General features: G+C 38.5%; 1 protein-coding gene across 19 annotated transcripts in view; it reads left to right on the forward strand.

The window, feature by feature from the left end:
* The window catches only part of RUFY3 (RUN and FYVE domain containing 3), a 104,049-nt gene that overhangs the window by 44,345 nt on the left and 37,005 nt on the right, over positions 1–22,699 (forward strand). For all 19 annotated transcript variants that reach the window (XR_010126065.1, XM_063663728.1, XM_063663729.1 and 16 more), the window contains 4 exons: positions 14,040–14,213; positions 15,083–15,200; positions 16,006–16,107; positions 20,149–20,272. Coding sequence is in view for 18 of the 19 variants with exons in the window: in XM_063663728.1 (XP_063519798.1) it covers positions 14,040–14,213; positions 15,083–15,200; positions 16,006–16,107; positions 20,149–20,272 (518 nt within the window). In the remaining variant the exon portion in view is untranslated. The remainder of the gene's footprint in view (positions 1–14,039; positions 14,214–15,082; positions 15,201–16,005; positions 16,108–20,148; positions 20,273–22,699) is intronic.

Raw genomic sequence — 22,699 nt, forward strand, 5'->3', positions numbered from 1 at the left:
TAGTCATCTCCAAACAAAATTTTAGGCACACTGATTCTCTGCTCAAAACTACAGTTGTTCCCATTGCTTCCTCCATTAATATCCAAGTCTAGTTTCAGAGACCTCTTTATCTGACTCTACCCTACCTGTGTTTTCCAGTTCTCCCCAGTAAGAACTCCCTGTTCCACTCTTATTTTCTCCACCTGACTTCACACACCCATTCCAACCACTTGGAATACCGTCCTTCATGTGTTCTGTGATACCACAACATTTAGGATCTACCTCAAGTACTGCAGTATATTGAGATTTATCACGCTTTTATTCATATTACTTTTGGTGTTATCTCATTTGAAGTACAAATGTACAATATTCCAGGGAGTTAAACTAAGGACAGTGGTTATTCCTGGTTTTTGTCAGGTCTGAGGTTTACCTGCTTTAACAAACTAATAAAGCCTCTTACTGTTTCTTGGATGCTGGCAAAAGGCACAAGACTCCTAGGTCAGAGATAAAGGACTTTATTACTTAAGACAATGCAAGCAGCCTGAGCATCTGCATATCTGTGCCAGTTCTTCTTGGACCAGAGTCCCATGGGGTGACACTGTATGGCTCAGTGACATGCTTCACACGTGGTAGGTTTGTGTTGCAGATGAAGAAGGCCAAGTTGGGAGAACCCATTGTTTTTATAGGAAGCAGTAGGAAAGCCTGGTCTCTCATTATCAGGTCCATAAATGGCCCAGGGAAGAGTGGTCAGGGCCTTGTAGTCTTGACATAACCCAGTAAAGAAATGTAGGCGCCCAAGAGGTCCAAGGAGGATTGTCTTCCCCAGCATTTTACAGATGAAACAGAAGAATGAGGATTTCCCCCAACATCACTCAGGGAATATGAGAGAGACAGATCTAACCCTTCTACATCATAGATCTAACTGCGATTGCCCTCTGACATCCATTTACATTGTTTTTCTTTTCTTTTCTTTTTTATACCTAGGTAAAGCCCAAAACATTTAAATTATTTCTATGCAATAAATTGAGCAAAGCAAGGAATTCTTGGGTTGTATTTACCACCTAAATTTCTTATGTTGTATCAAAACAAAGGTTTGTCCTAACTTCTAAATGTTTCCAGAAATCTTCTAGGTATTCTTCTGCAGCATGGAATTCTCAGGTAAAGGTAACTGAAGAAGTCTGGGAAACTTTCCAAAACTAAAATTGATTATATTATGATATGGGAGCCCAATGAAGAAGAAATCAGTGTGTTTCCTAGGGAACTCTTGTGCAAGCTAATACTTTTTTTTTTAATCTATTAAAGATTAGAGAAATGTATACCTAACCAAGAATGAGTAAGAGTATATGAAAATAATGGTTTTGGTTAAGTAAGCTGACTCATTTCAATGCTAAAGCCCATCAAAAGGGTCTTTTTTTTTTTTTTTTTTTTTGGTTATATACGGAGGTAGAAGAAACTACACTAGTTTCTTCTTACCTTCTTACAGGAGGCCAGCAGCTAAACCTTGACCTGGAGTAAGAGAAAGCAGAATTACTTTTTTCTTTTCTTGTCTTTTTGTTTTGTTTTGTTTTTAAGACAGGATCTCACTCTGTTGCCCAGGCTAGAAGGTGGTGGCATAGCTCACTGCAGCTTACACTTTCCAGGCTCAAGCCATCCTCCCACCTCAGCCTCCCAAGGGGCTGGGACCACAGGTTTGCACCACCACACCTAGCTAATTTTTTGTGTGTTTTTTATGGAGTGGGGGGTCTCACCTTATTGCCCAGCCTGGTCTTGACTCCTGAGGTCAAGCTATCCATCGGCCAGCCTCAGCCTCCCAAAGTGCTGGGATTACAGGTGTGAGCTTTTACTTTAAATTTTTTACTTTTAATTATGGAACTTTTTTTTTTTTTTTTTTTTTTTTTAAAGAGACAGGGTCTCAACTCTGTTGCCCATGCTGGAGTACAGTAGCATGATCATAGCTCTCGTAGCTCACTGTAGCTTTGAACTCTTGGGCTCAAGTGACCTTCCTGCCTTACCTCAGCCCCGAGTAGTTAGGACTATGGGTGCATACCACCCTGTCCAGCTTAATTACACAACTTTTTATAGTACGTAAAAAGAATAGCTTAATGAACTCAAATATCTCCATCACCAGCTTCAGTAATTATTGCCAGTCTTATTTGATCTAATACCTCCATTTTTGTTTCTGGAGCATTTTAAAGCAAACTCTAAACATTACATCTCAGCACCTGTAAATCCTTCAGTGTCACAACTAACAAAATTAACAACAAAGTCTTATAGTGTCTCAGCCCATTTTCAAAGTCTGTTGATTGTCTCAAATATGTCTTTTTATAGTTGGTTTATTTGAATCAAGATACATACAAGATATATTATTATTATGTCTAAAAACTTTAGTGTTTTTTTCTAATAATAGCCTTATTGAGGTACAATTCACATACCATAAAGGTCACCACTTTAAAGTGTACAATTCAGTGGTGGTTAGTATAGTCACAAAGCTGTGCATCCATCACCACTCTCTAATCCAGGAATATGTTCATCACCTTTTCTAAAAAGAAACTCTATACCCATTAATAACCACTCTCTATTCTTCCTCCTCCCAGCCGCTGGCAACCACTAGTCTATTTTCTGTCTCTGCAGATTTTTTTTGAGGGGCTTCTTCAAGTATTTACATATGTCTTTCTCCGTAGATTTGCCTATTCTGGGCATTTTATATAAACAAAAATAAAATATGTGGTCTTTTGTGTCAGGCTTCTTTCACTTAGTATATGTTTTCAAGGTTATACATGTTGTAGCATGTAACGTAACTTCATTTCTTTTTATGGATTAATAATATTTTATTGTATGGGCATATCATATTTTGTCTATTGGTTGGTGGACATTTGGCTTGTTTCACTTTGGGGCAAATTATGAATGATACTGTGAACATTAATGCGTACATTTTGTGTGGATATATTTTTTAAATAATTTCAGCTCTTGTTTTAGATTCAGGGGCTACATGTGCAGGTTTGTTACATGGGTATATTGTGTGATGGTGAGATTTGGGGTATGATTGATCCTGTCACCCAGGTAGTGAGCATAGTACCCAACAGTTAGTTTTTCTGCTTCCCTCCCACCACCCTCTATTAGTCTTCAGTGTCTATTGTTGGCATTTTTATGATGTGTGGACGTGTTTTCATATTGAAAATGTTCAATTGCTTGGTCAAATAACTCATATGTTTAATTTTTTGGAGAATTGCCAGACTGCCAAAGCAGCTAGACCATTTTACACTCCTACAAGCAAGGCACAAAAGTTTCCAGTTTTCCACATTCTTGCTAATACCATTTCCTTCAATGAATAATTATTATTGTTATCCTAGTGAGTGTGAAAAGGTATCTCATTTTGATTTGTATTTCTCTAATTAGCATCTTTTCATATGCTTTCTGGCCATTTGTCTATCTTCTCTGCAGAAATGTATATTTCAAGCCTTTGCCCATTCTTTTTTACTAGGATTATTTCTCTTCTGTTGTTAAATCGTAATAATTATTTATACATTCTGGATATTGGATCTGATTTGCAAATATTTTCTGCCATTCTGTGGATTGTCTTTTCACTTTCTTGATGATGTCATTTGAAATACAAATGTTTTTATTTTTGATGAAGTCCACCTTACATGTTTTTTCTTTTGTTACTAAACCATTGCCTAGCCTACGGTTATAAAATATTTAGACCTGTGTTTCCTTCTAAGAGTTTTATAGTTTTAGCTCTTACACTTTGGTCTCAGATCTACTTTGAACTTTTTAAAAAATTATTTTGCATTTGGATATCCAATTATCCTACCACCATTTGTTGCAAATAATAATTTTTGTAATTTAAGTAGAGAAGGGGTTTCACCATGTTGGCCAGGCTGGTCTTGAACTCCTGACCTCAAGTGATCCACCCGCTTAGGTCTCCCAAAGTGCTGGGATTACAGGCGTGAGCCACCGCGCCCAGCCTGATCTTTTAAAATTTCTTTCAGCAAAGTTTTGTAGTTTTCCACGTATAAGTCTTGTACTTCTTTCGTTAAGTTTATTGGTAAATATTTTTCTGGTGCTATTGTAAATGGAATTGTTTTTAAGTTTCTTTTTCGAATTGTTTGTTGCTAATGTATACAAATATAATTAATTTTTGTGTATTGATCTTGTACCTTACAACCTTGCCAAACTCATTTTATTTATATACTTTGTGTGTGTGTGGATTCCTTAGGATTTTTTATATACAAGATCATGTCATCTGCAAATATAGTTTTACTTCTTCCTTTTCAAACTGGATGCATTTCATTTCCTTTTCTTGCCTACCTGCCCTAGCAAGACCCTCCTATACAATTTGGTTAGAAGTAGCAAAAGTGGACATCCTTGTCTTGTTCCTGATCTTTGAGAAAGCCTTCACTCTTTTGCCATCAAGTTTGTTAGCTGTGAGTTTTTTGTAGATGCCCTTTGTCAAGCTAAGGAAGTTCCCTTCTCTTCCTAGTTTGTTGAATATTTATATCATTAATGGATATTGGAATTTGTCGAGTGCTTTGTCTGCTTCTAATGAAATGACCATGTGATGTCTTTCTTTACTCTGTTAATTTGGTGTATTACATTGATTGAGTTTTGTGTGTTGGACCGACCTTGCATTCTGTGATTAATTCCACTTGGTACAGTTATATAATCCTTTTTATATGTTACTGGATTTGGTTTGCCAGTATTTTGTTAAGGATTTTTGTGTCTGTATTCATAAGGAGTATTGATCTATAGTTTTCTTATGATATCTTTATCTGATTTGGTCTCAAGGTAATATTACTATCATAGAATGAGTTGGGAAGTTCTCTCTTCTAATTTTTGGAATAGTCTGTCAAGGATTGGTGTAAATTCCTTAAATGATTGATAGGTTTTAACAACGAGACTATCTGGTCCTGGCCTCCTCTGTGTGCTATTTTTTTTTTTTTTTTTATTACTAATTCAGGATCTTTACTTGTTGTAGGTCTGTTCAGATTTCCTATTTCTTCTTGTGTCAGTTTTGGTAGTTTGTGTCTTTCTAAGAAATTGTCCGTTTTGTCCAGATTATCTAATATGTTGACATGCAATTGTCCATAGTATTCCCTTATAATCCTTGTTTCTGTAATGTCAATACAACTGTCCCCTCTTTCATTCCCGATTTTAGTAATTTGAATCTTCTCCCTTTTCTACTGATCAGTCTAGCTAAATGTCAATATTGTTGATCTTGTCAAAGAACCAACTTTGGATTTTATTGATTTTTCTCAGTAGTTGTTTTCGCTGTTTAATTTATTTCTGATCTAATCTTTATTATTTCCTTCCTCCTAGGGCTTTCTACTTATATACATGTATGTTAGTTGCCCTTGATGAAGCCAACTGTGAAATCATGGAATTATAATATGCTAGCTAGGAGAGTGATCTAGGTCAGTGCTTCTCAAACTTTAATGCACGTACAGATTGCCTGGGGATCTAGTTAAAATGCAAAACCTGATTCCGTGGTACTGTTAAAGCCTACAGCTTCCCATGTCTAAAAGCTTTCCTGGTTATGCCAGTGTTGATGTTCCGAGATCAGAGAGTAGAAGGGATCTAGTTCATTTGGTATCAATCATTTGTGGGGTTTTCCAAACAGAACATGTCATTTCTCTGGTTCCAGGTATATTAATATGTCTCTCCCTTTGAGAATCAGTGTTGCTATATGTCATTTTGACTATTACGAATGTGCATGGTTTCCAAGGGAAAAAACTGAACAAGCCCAACCCTCTCATTTAACTGATGAGGAAATTGAGGCTTCAAAGAGGTGAGATTTCTTGCCTGAAGTCATATAATAGGTTAATTGGCTCCATAGATGAGTATATTAATCTTTTCTGATGACAAGTCCTAACTCAGTGAAGTTCATCATTGATTATACTGTTACCAAGAAAAGGTAGCAATGAGAACAAGTAAATTTATGGTTAATTTTTTTTTTTTTTTCGAGATGGGGTTTTGCTCTTGTCACCCAGGCTGGAGTGCAATGGCACAATCTTGGCTCACTGCAGTCTCCGCCTGCCGGGTTCAAGTGATTCTCCTGCCTCAGCCTCCTGAGTAGCTGGGATTACAGGTGCCCGACACCACACCCAGCTAACTTTTGTACTTTTAGTAGAGATGGGGCTTCCCCATTTTGGCCAGGCTGGTCTCGAACTCCTGACCTCAGGTAATCCACCTGCCTCGGCCTCCCAAAGTGCTGGGATTACAGGTGTGAGCCACCAAGCCTGGCTGATTAATTTTTTTTTGGCTAACCCCTGTAGCAGATTTCAATCCAGAGAAAATGTTACTTAAGTAAATTTTCTTATTATTGAGTAGAAATATGATAACTGAGATGCCATTAAGAATAGATAGATATAGATATGGATATAGATATCTAGATATTTTAAGGGTCCTAAGACTCTATTATAATTTTTTTTTTTTTGTAAATGAGGATAGAATAAAAGTTCATGATTGTCTCATACAAATAAGTGTCATCAGGCTAACTAAATGGTGTTTTATCACAAGGTCTGTTTTAGTACTTTCACTTCTTTCTTTCACAATTTAAGGACTCATTTTCTGTCCAGTTTTATACTCTAAGGTCTTTTTAGTACTTTCACTTCTTTCTTTCACAGTCAAGGACTCATTTTCTGTCCAATTTTATACTCTAAGAACAATTATTGCAAAAGTTCAAAATAGATTTATTTAAAATTATTGTTCTTCAGTCATTCCCAACATAGAGTAAGCTTTTCTTTCTATATGTTTCTGTTAGTTTGTTGTTTTTAATCTCATATTAAAGCTTTTTTTTTTTTTTCTTTTTTTCTTGAGACAGAGTATCACTCTATCTCCCAGGCTGGAATGCAGTGGCGTGATCTCGGCTCACTGCAACCTCCGCTTCCCAGGTTCAAGCGATTCTCCTGCCTCAGTCTCCCTAGTAGCTGGGATTACAGGCGCCTGCCACCATGCCCAGCTAATTTTTGTATTTTTAGTAAAGACGAGGTTTCACTGTGTTGGCTAGGCTGGTCTCAAACTTTTGACCTCAGATGATCCTCCCTGAGCCACCGCATGAGCCACCAGCATGAGCCACTGCGCCCAGCCAAAAGCTTTTACACATCTTTGAAAAGTCTTCTATGTGATAACCATTTTGTTTCTTATATAAGATAAAAGCTTTAATCTGTTAGATAATCAGAAAACTCTGAAGAATAACTATGATTGTGCTACATATTAATATCAAGTATTCTCTCTTTCCCAAGAATTGGGTATAACATACTTAATACTAATATTAAATATATCTTTCTTTTCCTTCAGTTATTTAGAAAACATTTCAAGATTTTGCTGTATGAACATTAGTCATTGCACTATAAGGAGATAAAATGGCACCTTGGTGACATGATTTGTTTTCAGAACAATATGACTGTCACTGTTAGCTATATGGCTTCGGATCACTTTTATCATCACTGTTAACTAAATGAGCTACATGACTCTGTAAAGTTTATTAAAATACCCTTATATGGAAATTAGCAGTCTTGAAGAGATGCAGTGAAGAATCACATACTTTTGAAAGAACATTGAGGCCAGGTATGGTGGCTCATGCCTGTAATCCCAGCACTTTGGGAGGCCGAAGTGGGTGGATCATGAGGTCAGGAGATCAAGACCATCCTGGCTAACACGGTGAAACCCCGTATCTACTAAAAATACAAAAAATTAGCCGGGCGTGGCAGCAGGTGCCTGTAGTCCCAGCTACTCTGGAGGCTGAGGCAGGAGAATGGCGTGAACCCGGGAGGCAGAACTTGCAGTGAGCTGAGATCACGCCTCTGCACTCCAGCCCGGGTGACAGAGCAAGACTCTGTCTCAAAAAAAAAAGAAAAAGAAAGAAAGAAAGAACATTGATTTGAAAACCAGTCAACATAATGTATTATTTTAACTATAGTCACTTCCACATGATTTTTTTAGTCCAGTGCTGTTGCTGTATTCCCCACCAATGTGATCTGCACCATCATCCATCTAATCGCTGAAACTAGAAATAGGAAAGTTACTCTCCATTCTCCTTGACTATGTCCAGATAGTCAAGCTGTGAAATGCTAACATTCTACCCCAGAATGTCTCTCCATGCTGACTCCCTCTTCTCCATAGAGCCCCACTGCTCTAGTTCTACCCTTTATTATTTATTTTCCTCTGCCATTGCAGTAGACCCTTATTTGCTCCTCAGCTTTGAGTTCATGCACCCTTCCAATCATCTTCCAAAAGGATGCAAGAATGGCTTCTCTAAAATTCAAATTTTAACATCCCACGTTAAAGTCTTCACTGACTTTAAGGTGAAATCTACTCCTTAAACAAGGTCCTTAGCAGTCCTTAGCCCTTGTCTCTTTCTCTTGTCTCATCTCTAATACTTAAACCCCTGGCATTTTTTCAGTGTTGTTTTTCTTCTGTGTATGTTATGTTCTTCCATACTTCTGTACCTTTACCTAAGCTATTCCTTCCATCCTGTTCCCTTCACATCTCTACTGCTACCCCTTCCTTACGTGACTCATTTCTTTTTGTCCTTTAAGATTGAACTCAAAAGTCTCATCCTCTGAGGATTTATAGAAACACACCTGGCCCCTAAAGTTGAAGGAAAAATAGGGAGCCAGGTCAGATACCTTTCTCCTATGCATATTCCCCTGGTATCCTGTATATACCTTTGTTGGAGTTCTTACTGCAGTGTAGTTGCAGTACTTCTCAGTCTTCTCCACAGAAGTGCACCCTGTGTCAGAGGAAATTGTATTGTGCTTACAGCCTACCTGAAACCCTAAATTAATGACATATCAATTATCTTAGTTTTAAGAAATGTAGAAAACTAACATTTCCATAGAATAGGTTTATGTCATTTAACAAAAAAAAAATGTTTTTAATTAGCTGGGCATGGTGACCCATGCCTGTAATCTCATTACTTTGGGAGACTGAGGTGAGAGGATCACTTGATCTTAGGAGTTTGAGACCAGCTGGGCAACATAGGGAGACCCTGTCTCTACAAAAAAATTAAAAAAAAAAATAGCTGGGCATGGTTGTACACACCTGTTTATTATCGCAGCTACTCAGGAGGCTGAGGTGGGAGAATCACTTGAGCCTGGGAGATTGGGACTACAGTGAGTTGTGATCATGCCACTGCACTCCAGCCTGGGTGACAGAGCAAGATCCTGCCTCAAAAATCAAAACAAAACAAACAGAACATTTAAAATTATTGTCCTGGGCCGGGCGCGGTGGTTCACGCCTGTAATCCCAGCACTTTGGGAGGCTGAGGCGGGTGGATCACCTGAGGTCAGGAGTTCGAGACCAGCCTGACCAATATGGTGAGACCCCATCTCTACTAAAAATACAAAATTAGCCACGCATGGTGGCACATGCCTGTAATCCCAGATACTTGGGAGGCTGAGACAGGAAAATCACTTGAACCCGGGAAGAGGAGGTTGCAGTGAGCCAAGATCGCGCCATTGCACTCCAGCCTGGGCAACAAGAGTGAAACTCCATCTGAAAGATTAAAAAATTAAAATAAAATAAAATATTTGTCCTGGAATAAAATTGATCTTTGTTAAATATGATTATGTTTATCCTGAAATTTCAGGTGTTCGCTGTACACTGCTCTATTTGTTCTCTATAAGTTTGTATTAACCAACTGCGATAAATAGTAAGCACTTTGATGGCAGGGACTAAGTCTATTATTACCTCTGTATTTCTAGCACTAAACGCGATGCCTAACACATAGTAGATGTTCAATATGTATTGAAAAAATAATTGCATGAAAGTTCTCTATTGGAATGATAGTGTTAAATGCCAGTGTTGTGAACATTTTAAAATTTTACATCATTTTTCTCATAGGAAAAGCTTGACTGATGATATCATGAAAGTCATGCAAGTTTTAAAATGGTTTTCTGGCTTACGCAATATAACAGAATCTTTTTTTTACTTTATATAGTTAAAAGTACAAAATACACAGAAAAGAATCCTATATTATAAGTATTCAGCTCAGTACAATGTTACACACTCAACATGCTCGTGTAATAAACACCCATACCAACAAACAGAAATTCACCTGCCCTCAGAAGCCCCTCCATACTCTGTCAGGTCATTGCAGCCCTTTTTAACAGGGTAGGTTAGTTTTGCAAAATCATTTTATACTTGAATAATATTTAAGACAAGTAATGTTGAATGGAAAATATTCTGTGACAAATCAGGTTAATGATTTAATATTCATTATTAGCAGCCAACATTATTTGTAGGCCAGGTGTGGTGGCTTATACCTTTAATTCCAGCACTTTGGGAGGCCAACATGGGAGGATGGCTTGAGGCCAGGAGTTCAAGACCAGTTTGAGCAACATAGCAAGACTAAATAGCTATAATTTTGTATACTATTCAGCACAAAAATGTTAATCATAAGCATTAAATAATATTCATTTTAGCTTTTGTGTTAATTAACAGTGAGCAATATATTCTTTTTAAAATTTTTGATGTGTAATAATTATACATATTTAGGGGTACAGACTGATATTTTGGCTCATGTATACAATGTAATGTTCAAATCAGGGTAGTTAGCATATCTCTTGCCTCAAACACTCATTTATTTATTTTGGGAATATTCAAAATCCTCTCTTCTAGCTATTCGAAAATATAAAAAAATTGTTGACTATAGTCACCATACAATGCTACAGAACACTAGAACTTACTCATCTTATCTAGTTGTAGCTTTGTATCTGTTAACTAACCTCTCCCTATCTTCCCCTCCTCCATACTCTTTTCATTTTCTAATAATCACAATTCTACTCTCTACTTCTATGAGCTCAACTTTTTTAGCTTCCACATATGAGTGAGAGCATGTGGTATTTATCTTTCTGTCCCAGACTTATTTCACTTAACATAATGTCCTTTAGGCTTATCCATGTTGCCATAAGCAACATGATTTCATTCTTTTTATGGCTGAATTGTGTGTGTGTATGTATATATATATACCACATTTCTTTATTCACTTAGGTTGATTTCATATCTTGGTTATTGTGAATAGCGCTGAATTAAACATGGGAATGCAGATACCTCTTTGTTATGTTGATTTCCTTTCCTTTGGATAAACATCTGGTAGTGGGATTGCTGAATCATATGGTAGTTCTATTTTTAGTTTTTTGAGGAACCTCCATACAGTTTTCCATAGAGGCTATACTAATTGACATTCCCACCAACAGTGTATGAGAATTCCCTTTTTTCCGCATCCACACCAGCACTTTTTATTTTTTGTCTTGTTAGTAATAGCCATTCTGAGTGAATTGTTACTTTTAAGCTCTTATATCTAACAATCAAATTACTATAACAGATTTTTGTTTGACTTTCATTTGTTTAGATTAGTAGTTCTCAATGTGGAAGGACCTGATTTAATCTCCCAAAGAATATTTGGCAGTGTCTGGAGACGTTTTTGGTTGTCTTAACCCACCAAAAACAGTTGTCAGTGCTACTGACATCTAGTGTTACCCACTACTGGGTTGCTGCGAAAATTAGTTTTCAGAACAGAGCCCCATAAAAATGAATTATCTAGCTTAAAATGTCAACAGTGCCAAGGTTGAGAGTAGTGTTTTTTAAAGAATGGGTGGGTTGTTTATGTTTGATGGAAGTTAGTTTAAATAGATTATAGCACCTTACTAATGGAGTCCATGGTATCAGAAATTTAATTACCATAGATGCTAGTTAACCTGTCTGTTGTTCATGCACTCCAGACCTCAGCCAGATGTCTTAAACATTTCTGCTGCAGATTATAAGAAGAACAAGATGAGAAAATGTAGATGGGTTGGTATAAATCTATCACTACTTTTGGAAAAATGTCTCAATATGATATTTTTTACTTAACCCAAGTCTATCTCTCCCCCACATGACTAGTTGTCACTACATTGGAATCAGCTTGTAAACTTTGACTAGCAACATTGTTTATTCTTGTTATAAGTTCCTGAATTAATGGTCTACAGGCTTGAGGCAGAGTGAATGCCTCAAAGTTATGGGCAGGCAGTTATCCAGCACCAACCATAGTCTCCTGCCATCTATTGGGAGATGTCAGGTGGGAAGGCTAGTAGCCCTCTACACATATTCATACCCACACCCCAGCTCTGTTCCTTTTTTTGAGTAATTGTAGGAGGTCAGAAACACTAGAATGTACATACATGCTGGTAATAAATGGAAATTAATATCTGATAGTTTTCTTCATGGCTGTCTTTCAGGGCATAGTTTTCCATGTATTTTGCCGTCCTCTTGTGAGAATACTACCCTTGACAAGTTGATCTACATTTAAGCTATGGCCACATTTAAACTATGGCCCTAAAACATTTGTTGTTATGCAAGAAAGAATTAATGGTAATATATACCAATTCTGACTCTCACATAAAGTGTTTCTCCAAAAGTAACCTCAGACAACATGACAACAAACCAAGATTTATATAGTTGGAATTGCAAATCCTTAAGTCCTTAAACTTAATGAGAAGATTAATTTAGAATTTGACCATTTGACTCTGCTCATTTAACTTTGAAAGCAGATATAAATAAAAACCTCGTATGAAGAAAATTGCTTAGGATAATTTGCATTAAACAGTCTGTTTTTTGTTAAGTGGCTTATTTGTATTATGGAAGCATAGCCTTATTAGTATTTTTAGTCTTCCTAAGAAGAAATGGAATACATCATAGAGCTCTAGGCCTTCATTAGTTTTTCAGTACAAATTTGGTATATTTGGTGTTTGGGAGGATATAAATGGCATAAGGTAAAGAGAGCATTAGCTTTCACGTCAGATCCAGGTCCAGATTCTGCCACTTATAAACTGTTACACCTTGGACCACCTAGCTATTATGGGCCTGCTTTAGCACCGGAAAGAAAGGAGAATACCTAAATATGATGAGAGAATAAGTAGGTAAAATAATCATGTAAAAGAATGGTCAGGAGGAGTCTGGCCTCTGGCTCTGTCATTTATTACTGGCTGTGCCCATGGGCCAGCTGCAACTATTTGATTGACCTAAAATGGGATGGTGACTTGCCCAAGGTCATACAATGAGTCAGGGCAGAGCAGCTGAAGCTTTACTCTCTAAGTCTCATTTTCCTTGTATTGATGACTGTCTCACAGCATGTTGTAAGGAGAGATGGAGATCATAATTGTAAGAGGCAGCCCACAGTGCTGGCACAGTGTAAGCACCAATAAATGAAGGTAATGAGTACAATAAAATGTGTCACTTAGCTCCTTTCCCCAAATAGTTTATCTGTCTGGTTGATGAGAGCCATACACTGTATGCTAAGACTTAAAAATGTGGGAGTTGATGAAGTTCTAGTACTGCATTTTACTAATAATGCTAGTGCATAGTTTAAAGAATAATAAAATACCATAATGCAAAGTTTGTTTAAGCTCTTTACCCTTTTTTTCCTACATTGGGGCTTGATTTTTAGAGCACTTCACAAATTATGCAGAGAAAAGAGGGGTAGGCAAGAATGGAAGCAGAGAGAGCAGTGTGAAGGTAGTACAGTAGGGAGTTATGACAGATGCTCAGGTTAGGGTGATAGCAGAGGCGGTGGTGAGAATATTAAAAGACTACTCAGCCAGGCATGGTGGCTCACGCGTATTATCCCAACACTTTGGGAGGTCGAGATGGGAATATCGCTTCAGCTCAAGAGCTCAAGACCAGCCTGGGCAACAAAGTGAGACCCTGTCTCTATAGAAAATAAAAAAATTAGCCAGGTGTGGTGGTGTGTGCTTATGGTTCCAGCTACTTGGGAGGCAGAGACAGAAGGGTTACTTGAGCCCAGAAGGTTGAGGCTACAGTGAGCTATGATCATGCCACTGCATTCCAGTTCGGGCAACAGATCAAGACCCCGTCTCAAAGAAAAAAAGAAAGAAAAGACAACTCAAGGCTTGAGATTTGATAAAATAGTTCATTTTACTGCTTCATTGAGGATATTCTTAAAGGAAACTGGCATTTTTTTTCACAGTGAGTACATGGTGGAGAAGAATACAACTAATACTGAATTTTAAAATGTGCTGTTTCTAGTAACCAGGCTTCATCTTCTTCTCCTTTGGCTGCAGATCCTAATTATCTCATGGCTAATGAACGCATGAACCTCATGAACATGGCCAAGCTGAGTATCAAGGGCTTGATTGAATCAGCTCTGAACCTGGGGAGGACTCTTGACTCTGACTATGCACCTCTCCAGCAATTCTTTGTGGTGATGGAGCACTGTCTGAAACATGGCTTGAAAGGTAGGCTATCGCCCCAAAATGCAAATATGCATGCAGCTGTTTTCTAGCAATGCATACTATAGACGAAAGCATTCTTTGTGGAGCCAAAGAATAAGAGGCTTGAATTAAAAATATTAATCCATTGGAATGTAGTCTTTTATAGGAGCAGGGTTATGGTTGACTCAGTGGACTTATAGGGCTTTAAAAATACAGATCATTAAATGTTACAGTTGGAAGGGCCATTATTAAGTAATCAAGTACAGTACAGTAGTTCTGTTTGACAGGTGGAAATAGGCCTGCCCAGAATGAGACATGACTTGGTCAAGGTCACACATTGAGTTGTGGCAGAGTAGGTGCTAGAACTCAGGTCTCCCAACTCTTGGTTCAGTGTTCTTTCCACTTAACTATAAGCTTTTGAGGGCAGTATCTGGTCTTGTTCACCCTTGTTTCCTTTCTTCCTGCCTTCTCAATATTCTTTTCTTGTTGTTTTTTGTTTGGTTGGTTGTTTTTTTTTAATCTGTGTGCCTGTGCTTACCAACTTCCCAATATTCCATAGCTTATTTCTGGATTACATATTGTTTTCTGTTGAGCTGTTTTCTTCATTAATATCACACAATTTTAGGCACTAAATTGTTAAAATGTTTTATTATATTATAGGGCTAGCACAAACTGTTCTTGAAAGAAGAAGGGCTGAGTCTTGGGAAGTAGAGAATTTTTTATTTTCACAAAATATTATCTATTCTAAAAGCATGAATGAATCTAAAACCATCTTATAACCTAGGATTGGTTTCCTGAAAAGTTGTGTGTGTATGTGTGTATGTGTGTGTGTACTGAGAGAGCGCTTATGTTGTAAAGAATATTAAAATACTGCTTTATTTTTGTTGCCTTAGCTAAAAAAACTTTTCTTGGACAAAATAAATCCTTCTGGGGGCCTCTAGAACTGGTAGAAAAGCTTGTTCCAGAAGCCGCAGAGATAACAGCAAGTGTTAAAGATCTTCCAGGACTTAAGTAAGTCTAAGGTTGAATTCCATTTCTCAGGAACAGCATTCTTATTAACTATCCCTTGAAGAGCAAGACTAAAGACAATTATGTACTAATAATTTATTTTATAACAATCTAAAATGCATGATGTCATGAATAGGTGCTGACAGGAGAGAATTGGTTTACAGAGGATTAAGAAAAATGTGCTCTTGAGGGATAATTATTCATCTAAGAGAGGTTGTCTTTTTGTTGAAATGCCAAACATTTCCTTATTTTTTAAAGCACTTGGGAGAATCGTATCTAAGGGAGTGGCATGCTGTACTTGACTTAGGGAAAAAAGGTATTCAGTGGGTTTGAGAGTCAAGATTAAAACAGCTGTCAAATTAACCTGAAGAGCTAGTGACTGTAGCCTGCCTTAGAACTATAAAGTAGTGACCACCTTCCCAAATGAGACCGATTTAATTTTAATCAGATAGAGGCCTAGATTGCCTGTGTCCACATTCATGCTTTGGACATTTATATAATCCACACTGAATTTATAAGGATTTGCTATTATTAATCTGATGGAACATTTTTAGTTGGGTCTCCCAGAGGCTGTGTCTTCAAATTGTAGTTACATTCAGTAATTGTTTTTGAAAGCATTTGTCCCGGGTCGCATTAGCCCACACACAAAAATTCTTTGCATGGGAATGTACTGGGAGAGGTCCTGAGGAGCACCTCAGTGTGCTTGTTACACTAGAATACCATTAGCAAGAATAAGTGAACTGATTCTACTGTAGCCTTTGCTTCTGGTGCTTATGTTTTCAGTTGTTTGATTTCTGTGTTTTTGTAGGACACCAGTAGGTAGAGGAAGAGCCTGGCTTCGTTTGGCATTAATGCAAAAGAAACTTTCAGAATATATGAAAGCTTTGATCAATAAGAAAGAACTTCTCAGGTATGAACACCTTCTTGAACTTTCTTCTTTCCTTGGTATGTTCTACATCGTATAAAGTCAAACCATATAAGTATAAGTTCACCATTTTTGTAGATCAGAAACATTTGATTCATAACAGCTTCACTGATACTTTCTCTCACACCTCACACACATATACTCCCAAATGGATGATTTATGTTATGTGTGTTCTGTCTGTCACTGTGGTATATATTGGTCCTTTCCAGGGCAGGCCAAGACTTACCTCTAGAAAACAGAAGGCACCTTAGCCTGTGCCCAGGCTCAATAAGACAAGAACTTGACATGTAGCATTAAATTCAAATATAGCACAAAATTGGATGGGTGCAGTGGTTCACACCTGTAATCCCAGCACTTCGGGAGGCCAAGGTGGGCAGACCACTTGAGGCCAGGAGTCTGAGACCAGCCTGGTCAATATGGCGAAACCCTGTCTCTACTCAAAAAATATAAAAATTAGCCGGGCGTGGTGGTGCACACCTGTAATCCCAGCTACTTGGGCAGCTGAGGCACAAGAATTGCTTGGACCCAGGAAGCAGAAGCTGCAGTGAACCAAGATTGTGCCACCACTCTTCAGCCTGGGCAACAGAGTGAGACTCTGTCTCAAAAAAAAAAAAAAAAAAAAAATATATATATATATATATATATATATATATGTAAATATTTACATATGTAAATATATATATATATATATATATATATTTGTAAAATCACAAAATCTTCCAGTAGATCATAGATGCAACTGGGAGAGGCAAAACAACATTATTTTATCCATCTTTATTATATGATTCCATTGTATAAAGGTCAAAACTAGGTAAAATCAATCTATAGTGATAGAAATCAGGATAATAGTTACTTTGGAGAGGTGCAGGTAGAGATTGGAAGAGAGAAAGAACCGATTTCTAGGATTCCAGTACTGTTCCCTTTCCTGATCATGATAGTGATTACACAGATAGATGTGTTTTTTATGAAAGTTCATGGAACTAACAGTTAGCTGAGATTTGGAAATGTGTGAATGTTGGAATTCAGCCATATTCCACTTCTGAACAGTTCATAAGGTGAGGCTTTTGGGACAATAAGCTGTCAAAGAACCTTGTTCATTCCAGTTCTACTCAGTTTCCTTCAGAGGCTATCAAAGAACAAAAATAGCATGTGATCAGTTTTTGAGAGAAATGGTAAATTTGCAGCTCATTCACTTGCTGTTTTTGTGCTATTTTGTCATTTGTTAATATCTTTTTTTTTTTTTGAGACGGAGTCTCGCTCTGCCACCAGGCTGTAGGCTGTAGTGCAGTGGCGCGATCTCCGCTCACTGCCACCTCCGCCTCCCGGGTTCAAGCGATTCTCCTGCCACAGCCTCCTGAGTAGCTGGGACTACAGGCGCACACCACCACACCCAGCTAATTTTTGTATTTTTAGTAGAGACGGAGTTTCACCATGTTGGCCAGGATGGTCTCGATCTCTTGACCTTGTGATCCATCCACCTTGGCCTCCCAAAGTGCTGGGATTACAGGTGTGAGCCACCGTGCCCAGCCTATTAATATCTTTTATAGTGAATCAGAAAAGAAATAAGGAACTAATATTAGTGAATTGTATTGATTGTTAACAGTGATTGAGGTTGACCTTTACTAGTCCCAGGTAACTTGTTGAAAACAAATTGATGGCAGTGTTGTTTTAATCATGATGTCAAATTGACTGAAAATGAGTACTTCAGGTCACTGGGTTTTTGTCTTTTGTCTTTTGTTTTGTTTTGTTTTGTTTTAAGAGAGTCACGTTTTGTCACCCAGGTTGGAGTGCAGTGGTGCGATCACGGCTCACTGCAGCCTCCACCTCCCAGGTTCAATCGATTCTCCTGCCTCAGCCTCCCAAGTAGATGGGACTATAGGCATGCACCACCACGCCTGGCTAATTTTTGTATTTGTAGTAGAGACAGGGTTTCACCACGTTGGCCAGGCTGGTCTTCAACTCCTGACCTCAAGTGATCCACCTGCCTCAGCCTCCCAAAGTGTGGGGTTTACAGGCGTGAGCCACCGCACCCAGCCTGTTTCGTTTTTTTAAAAAAACATAAAAGACTATTTTTTAGAGTGGTTTTAAATTTATAGCAGTATTGAGTAGAAGGTACGGAGATTTTTCATACATACCCTTCCCCCCTGCACAACCTCCGTCATTATCAACATCCCACAGGAGTGGTACATTTGTTACAATTGATGAACCTACATTGACACATCATTATCTCCCAAAGTTCATAGTTTACGTTAAGGTTTACTCTTGGTATTGTATGTTTTATGGATTTTGACACATGTATAATGATATGTATCCATATGTCATTATAGTACCATACAAAATAGTTTCACGGCCCTAAAAAATCCTCTTGCTCCACCTATTCATCTTTCTGTCCTCCAACCCCTCATAACCACTGATCGTACTGTGATTGTACTGTGGTTACCAGGGGTTTACTGTCTCTGTGGTTTTGCCTTTTCCAGAATGTCATGTAGTGGGAATCATACAGTATATGGCCTTTTCAGACTGGCACCTTTCACTTAGTAATATGCATTTAAGTTTCCTCCGTGGCTTGATAACTCCCTTTTTTCTTTTTTCTTTTCTTTTTTTTTTTTTTTGTTCTTTGAGACAGAGTTCCACTCTTGTTGCCCAGGCTGGAGTGCAATGGCACGATCTCAGCTCACCGCAATCTCCGCCTCCCAGGTTCGAGTGATTGTCCTGCCTCAGCCTCCCGGGTAGCTGGAATTACAGGCATGTGCCACCATGCCCGGCTAATTTTGTATTTTTTTTTTCTTTTTTTTTTAGTAGAGACAGGGTTTCTCCATGTTGGTCAGGCTGGTCTCGAACTTCCCGACCTCAGGTGATCCACCCACCTTGGCCTCCCAAAGTGCTGGGATTGCAGGCGTGAGCCACTGCACCCGGCGATAGCTCCCTTTTTTTAGTGCTAAGTCATATGCCATTGTCCATTCATTTACTGAAGGACATCTTGGTTGCTCCCAAATTTTGGCAATTAAGAGTAAAACTGCTATAAACACTTGTATGCAGGTTTTTGTGTAGGCGTAAGTTTTTAACTGAGTTGGATAAATACGAAGGAATGCAATAGTTAGATCATATGAATTACATCACTGGTTTTTTTGTGTGTGCATTAGTAATTTAGGTGCATTATAAGCAGTATTTAATTATCTATGGGTCTTCACGAATTTTTTTTTTTGAGACAGAGTCTTGCTCTGTCACCCAGGCTGGAGTGCAGTGGCGCAATCTCAGCTCACTGCAGCCTCCGCCTCCTGTGTTCAAGCTATTCTCCTGCCTCAGCCTCCTGAGTAGCTGGGATTACAGGTGTGCACCACCACACCCAGCTAATTTTTGTATTTTTAGTAGAGATGGGGTTTCACCATGTTGGCCAGGCTGGTCTCGAACTCCTGACCTCAAGTGATCCACCCGCCTCGGCCTCCCAAAGTGCTGGGATTACAACCATGAGCCACAGTGCCCAGCCAATAATTTTTATCCATTCAGATTTTTTTTTGGTTTTAGTAGAGATGGGGTCTTACTATGTTGCTCACTCTGGTCTCAAAGTCCTGGGCTCAAGCATTCCTCCCGCCTTGGTCTCCCCAAGTGCTGGGATTACAGGTGCGAACCACCATGCCGAGCTACCAAACAAATGTTTTAAGATGCATAAAAGATTGCAAAATTATCTGATGGTGCATCACAAGTACAAATAGGTCAGAAAAGTCTGAATACCTGCTTCAACCACAATACTGTTCAATCACATGTCTTTCTGCCAGCCTATTATCTAAAGAATCTATTCATGCACCTATTATCTTTTTTCTTTTAAAAAATTTTTTCTCCAGTGCCACTTGCCAATATCCACCTATTATCTAAAAATAAAATATTTTCTAAAGCCTTTCTTTTTGTAGTTTTTTTTACTATTTTTGTAGATGACTATAATCAACCATGAAGCAAGCATTTTTGTCCTTGTCTCTGGATTTTTGAGATTTTTGTTACAATAAGGAATTCTGTGGATTTCTCTTACAGTGAATTCTACGAACCCAATGCCCTCATGATGGAAGAAGAAGGAGCCATAATTGCTGGTCTGTTGGTGGGTCTGAATGTCATTGATGCCAATTTCTGTATGAAAGGAGAAGACTTGGACTCTCAGGTATGGGAAAGAGACTCATTCCCATGTGTGTCACTCTGAGTTCTGCTATCTCAGAAGTGGATTTGATTAGGTTATACCAACCAAATTAGGCCATATTCTATGAGTCATAAACAGGATTTCCTTCCATTTTGATGGGAATATTAAAAAAAAGGTTGTTTTTCCTTCCAGTTTGGCTCATTTATATGTTACGAATGTTTTTCAGATTCTTGTCTTGGCTGTACTTTCTGTTAAACATATATATACAGACACACATACATATTTACATACACATACATACACACACAAACACGGGCATACCCAGAGATGTTGCAGGTTTGGTTCCAGATCACAACAATGAAGCAAATATCATAATAAAGCAAGTCACATGCATTTTTTGGTTTCCAGTACATGTAAAAGTTTGTTTATACTAGGCCAGGTGCAATGGTTCACACCTGTAATCCCTGCACTTTGGGGCGGGAGTATCGCTTGAACCCAGGAGTTTGAGACCAGCCTGGGCAACATAGTGAGACCCCGACTCTACAAAAAATAAAAAATTAGCTGGTTGTGGTGGCTACTTGGGAGGCTGAGGCAGGAGGATCACTTGAGCTTGGGAAGTCGAGGCTATAGTTAGCCATGATTGTGCACTCCAGCCTGGGTGACAGTGAGACCCTGTCTCAAAATAAAACTCTAAAAAAATTTTTTTAAATAGAAAGTTTGTTTGCACTATACTGTAGTCTATTAAGTACGTGATAGTGTATGTGTAAAAAATAATGTACATACCTTAACTTAAAAATACTTTATTGCTAAAAAAATGCTAACAATCACCTGAGCCTTCAGTGAGTTGTAATCTTTTTGCCAGTAGAGGGTCTTACCTCAGTGTTAATGGCTGCTGACTGATCTTGGCGGTTGCTGAAAGTTGAGGTGGCTGTGGCAATTTCTTAAAATAAGACAACAATGAAGTTTACCACATTAATTGGCTCCCTTTACAAAAGACTTCTCTGTAGCATACCATGCTGTTTGACAGCATTTTACCCACAGTAGAATTTCTTTCAAAATTGGAGTCAGTCCTCTCAAATCTTGCTGCTGCTTTATTAACTAAGTTTATGTAATACTCTAATAAACCATGCTGTAAACAGATGTGCTGTCTTTGCTGTACCCTTTATTTTTTTGTTTTTGTTTTTGTTTTTTTGAGACAGAGTCTTAATGTGTCTCCCAGGCTGGAATGCAGTGGCACCATCTCAGCTCACTGCAGCCTCCGCCTCCTGGGCTCAAGCAATGCTCATGCCTCATCCTCCTGAGTAGCTGGGACTACAGGCATGCACCACCACACCTAGCTAATTTTTTTATTTATAGTAGAGACGGGGTTTTGCCATATTGCCCAGGCTGATCTCAAACTCCTGGCCTCAAGTGATCTGCCTGCCTTGGCTTCCCAAAGTGCTGGGATTACAGGCATGAACCACCACGCCCAGCCCACTATTCCATTTATAGAGCATAGGCAGAGTAGATTTAGCATCATTCTTAAGGGCCCTAGGATTTTCAGAATGGTAAATGAGCACTGGCTTCAACTTAGAGTCACCAGCTGCATTAGCCTCTAACAAGAGAGTCAGTCTGTCCTTTACAGCTTTGAAGCCAGGCATTGACTTCTCATCTATAGCTATGAAAGTCCTAGATGGCATTGTCTAATAGAAGGCTGTTTTGACTACAGTGAAAATCTGTTGTTGAGTGTATCTACCTTCATCAATTATCTTAATTAGATCTTCTGGATAACTTGTTACAGCTTCTATTGTTTACATCAGTGCTTGCTGCTTCAACTTGTACTTTTATGTTATGGAGACACTTTCCTTAAACCTCGTAAACCAGTCGCTGCTAACTTCAGCTTTTCCTCTGCAGCTTTTTTACCTCTCAATCTCCATAGAACTCAAGAGCATTAGGGCCTTGCTGAGTTAGGTGTTGGCTTAAGGGAATGTTGTGGCTGGTTTGATCTTCTATACAGACCACTCAAACTTTATTCCTGTCAGCAATAAGGCTGTTTTGCTTTCTTGTCATTCATTTGTTCGTGAGTAGCACTTAATTCCCTTCAAGAACTTTTCCTTTGCTTTCACAACCTGGCTGTTTGGCCCAAAAAGTCTACCTTTTGGCCTGTCTTGGCTTTCGACATGCCTTCTTCACTGAGCTTAATTTTTTCTGGCTTTTGATTTAAAATAAGAAATGTGCGATTCTTCCTTTTACTTGAACACTTAGTGGCCATTGCAGGGTTATTAACTAGCCTAATTTCAGTATTGTTGTGTCTTAGAGAATAGGGAGGCCAAGGAGAAGGGAAAGAGATGGGGGAATGGCCAGTAAGTAGAGCAGTCAGAACACACACATTTATGGATTGCTTGCCATCTTATGTGGGCGTAGTTCATGGAGCCCCAAAATAATTTTGATAGTAACATCAAAGATCACTGA

This window comes from Pongo pygmaeus, chromosome 3, assembly GCF_028885625.2.
Source record: "Pongo pygmaeus isolate AG05252 chromosome 3, NHGRI_mPonPyg2-v2.0_pri, whole genome shotgun sequence".
Classification (NCBI taxonomy): Eukaryota; Metazoa; Chordata; class Mammalia; order Primates; family Hominidae; genus Pongo; species Pongo pygmaeus.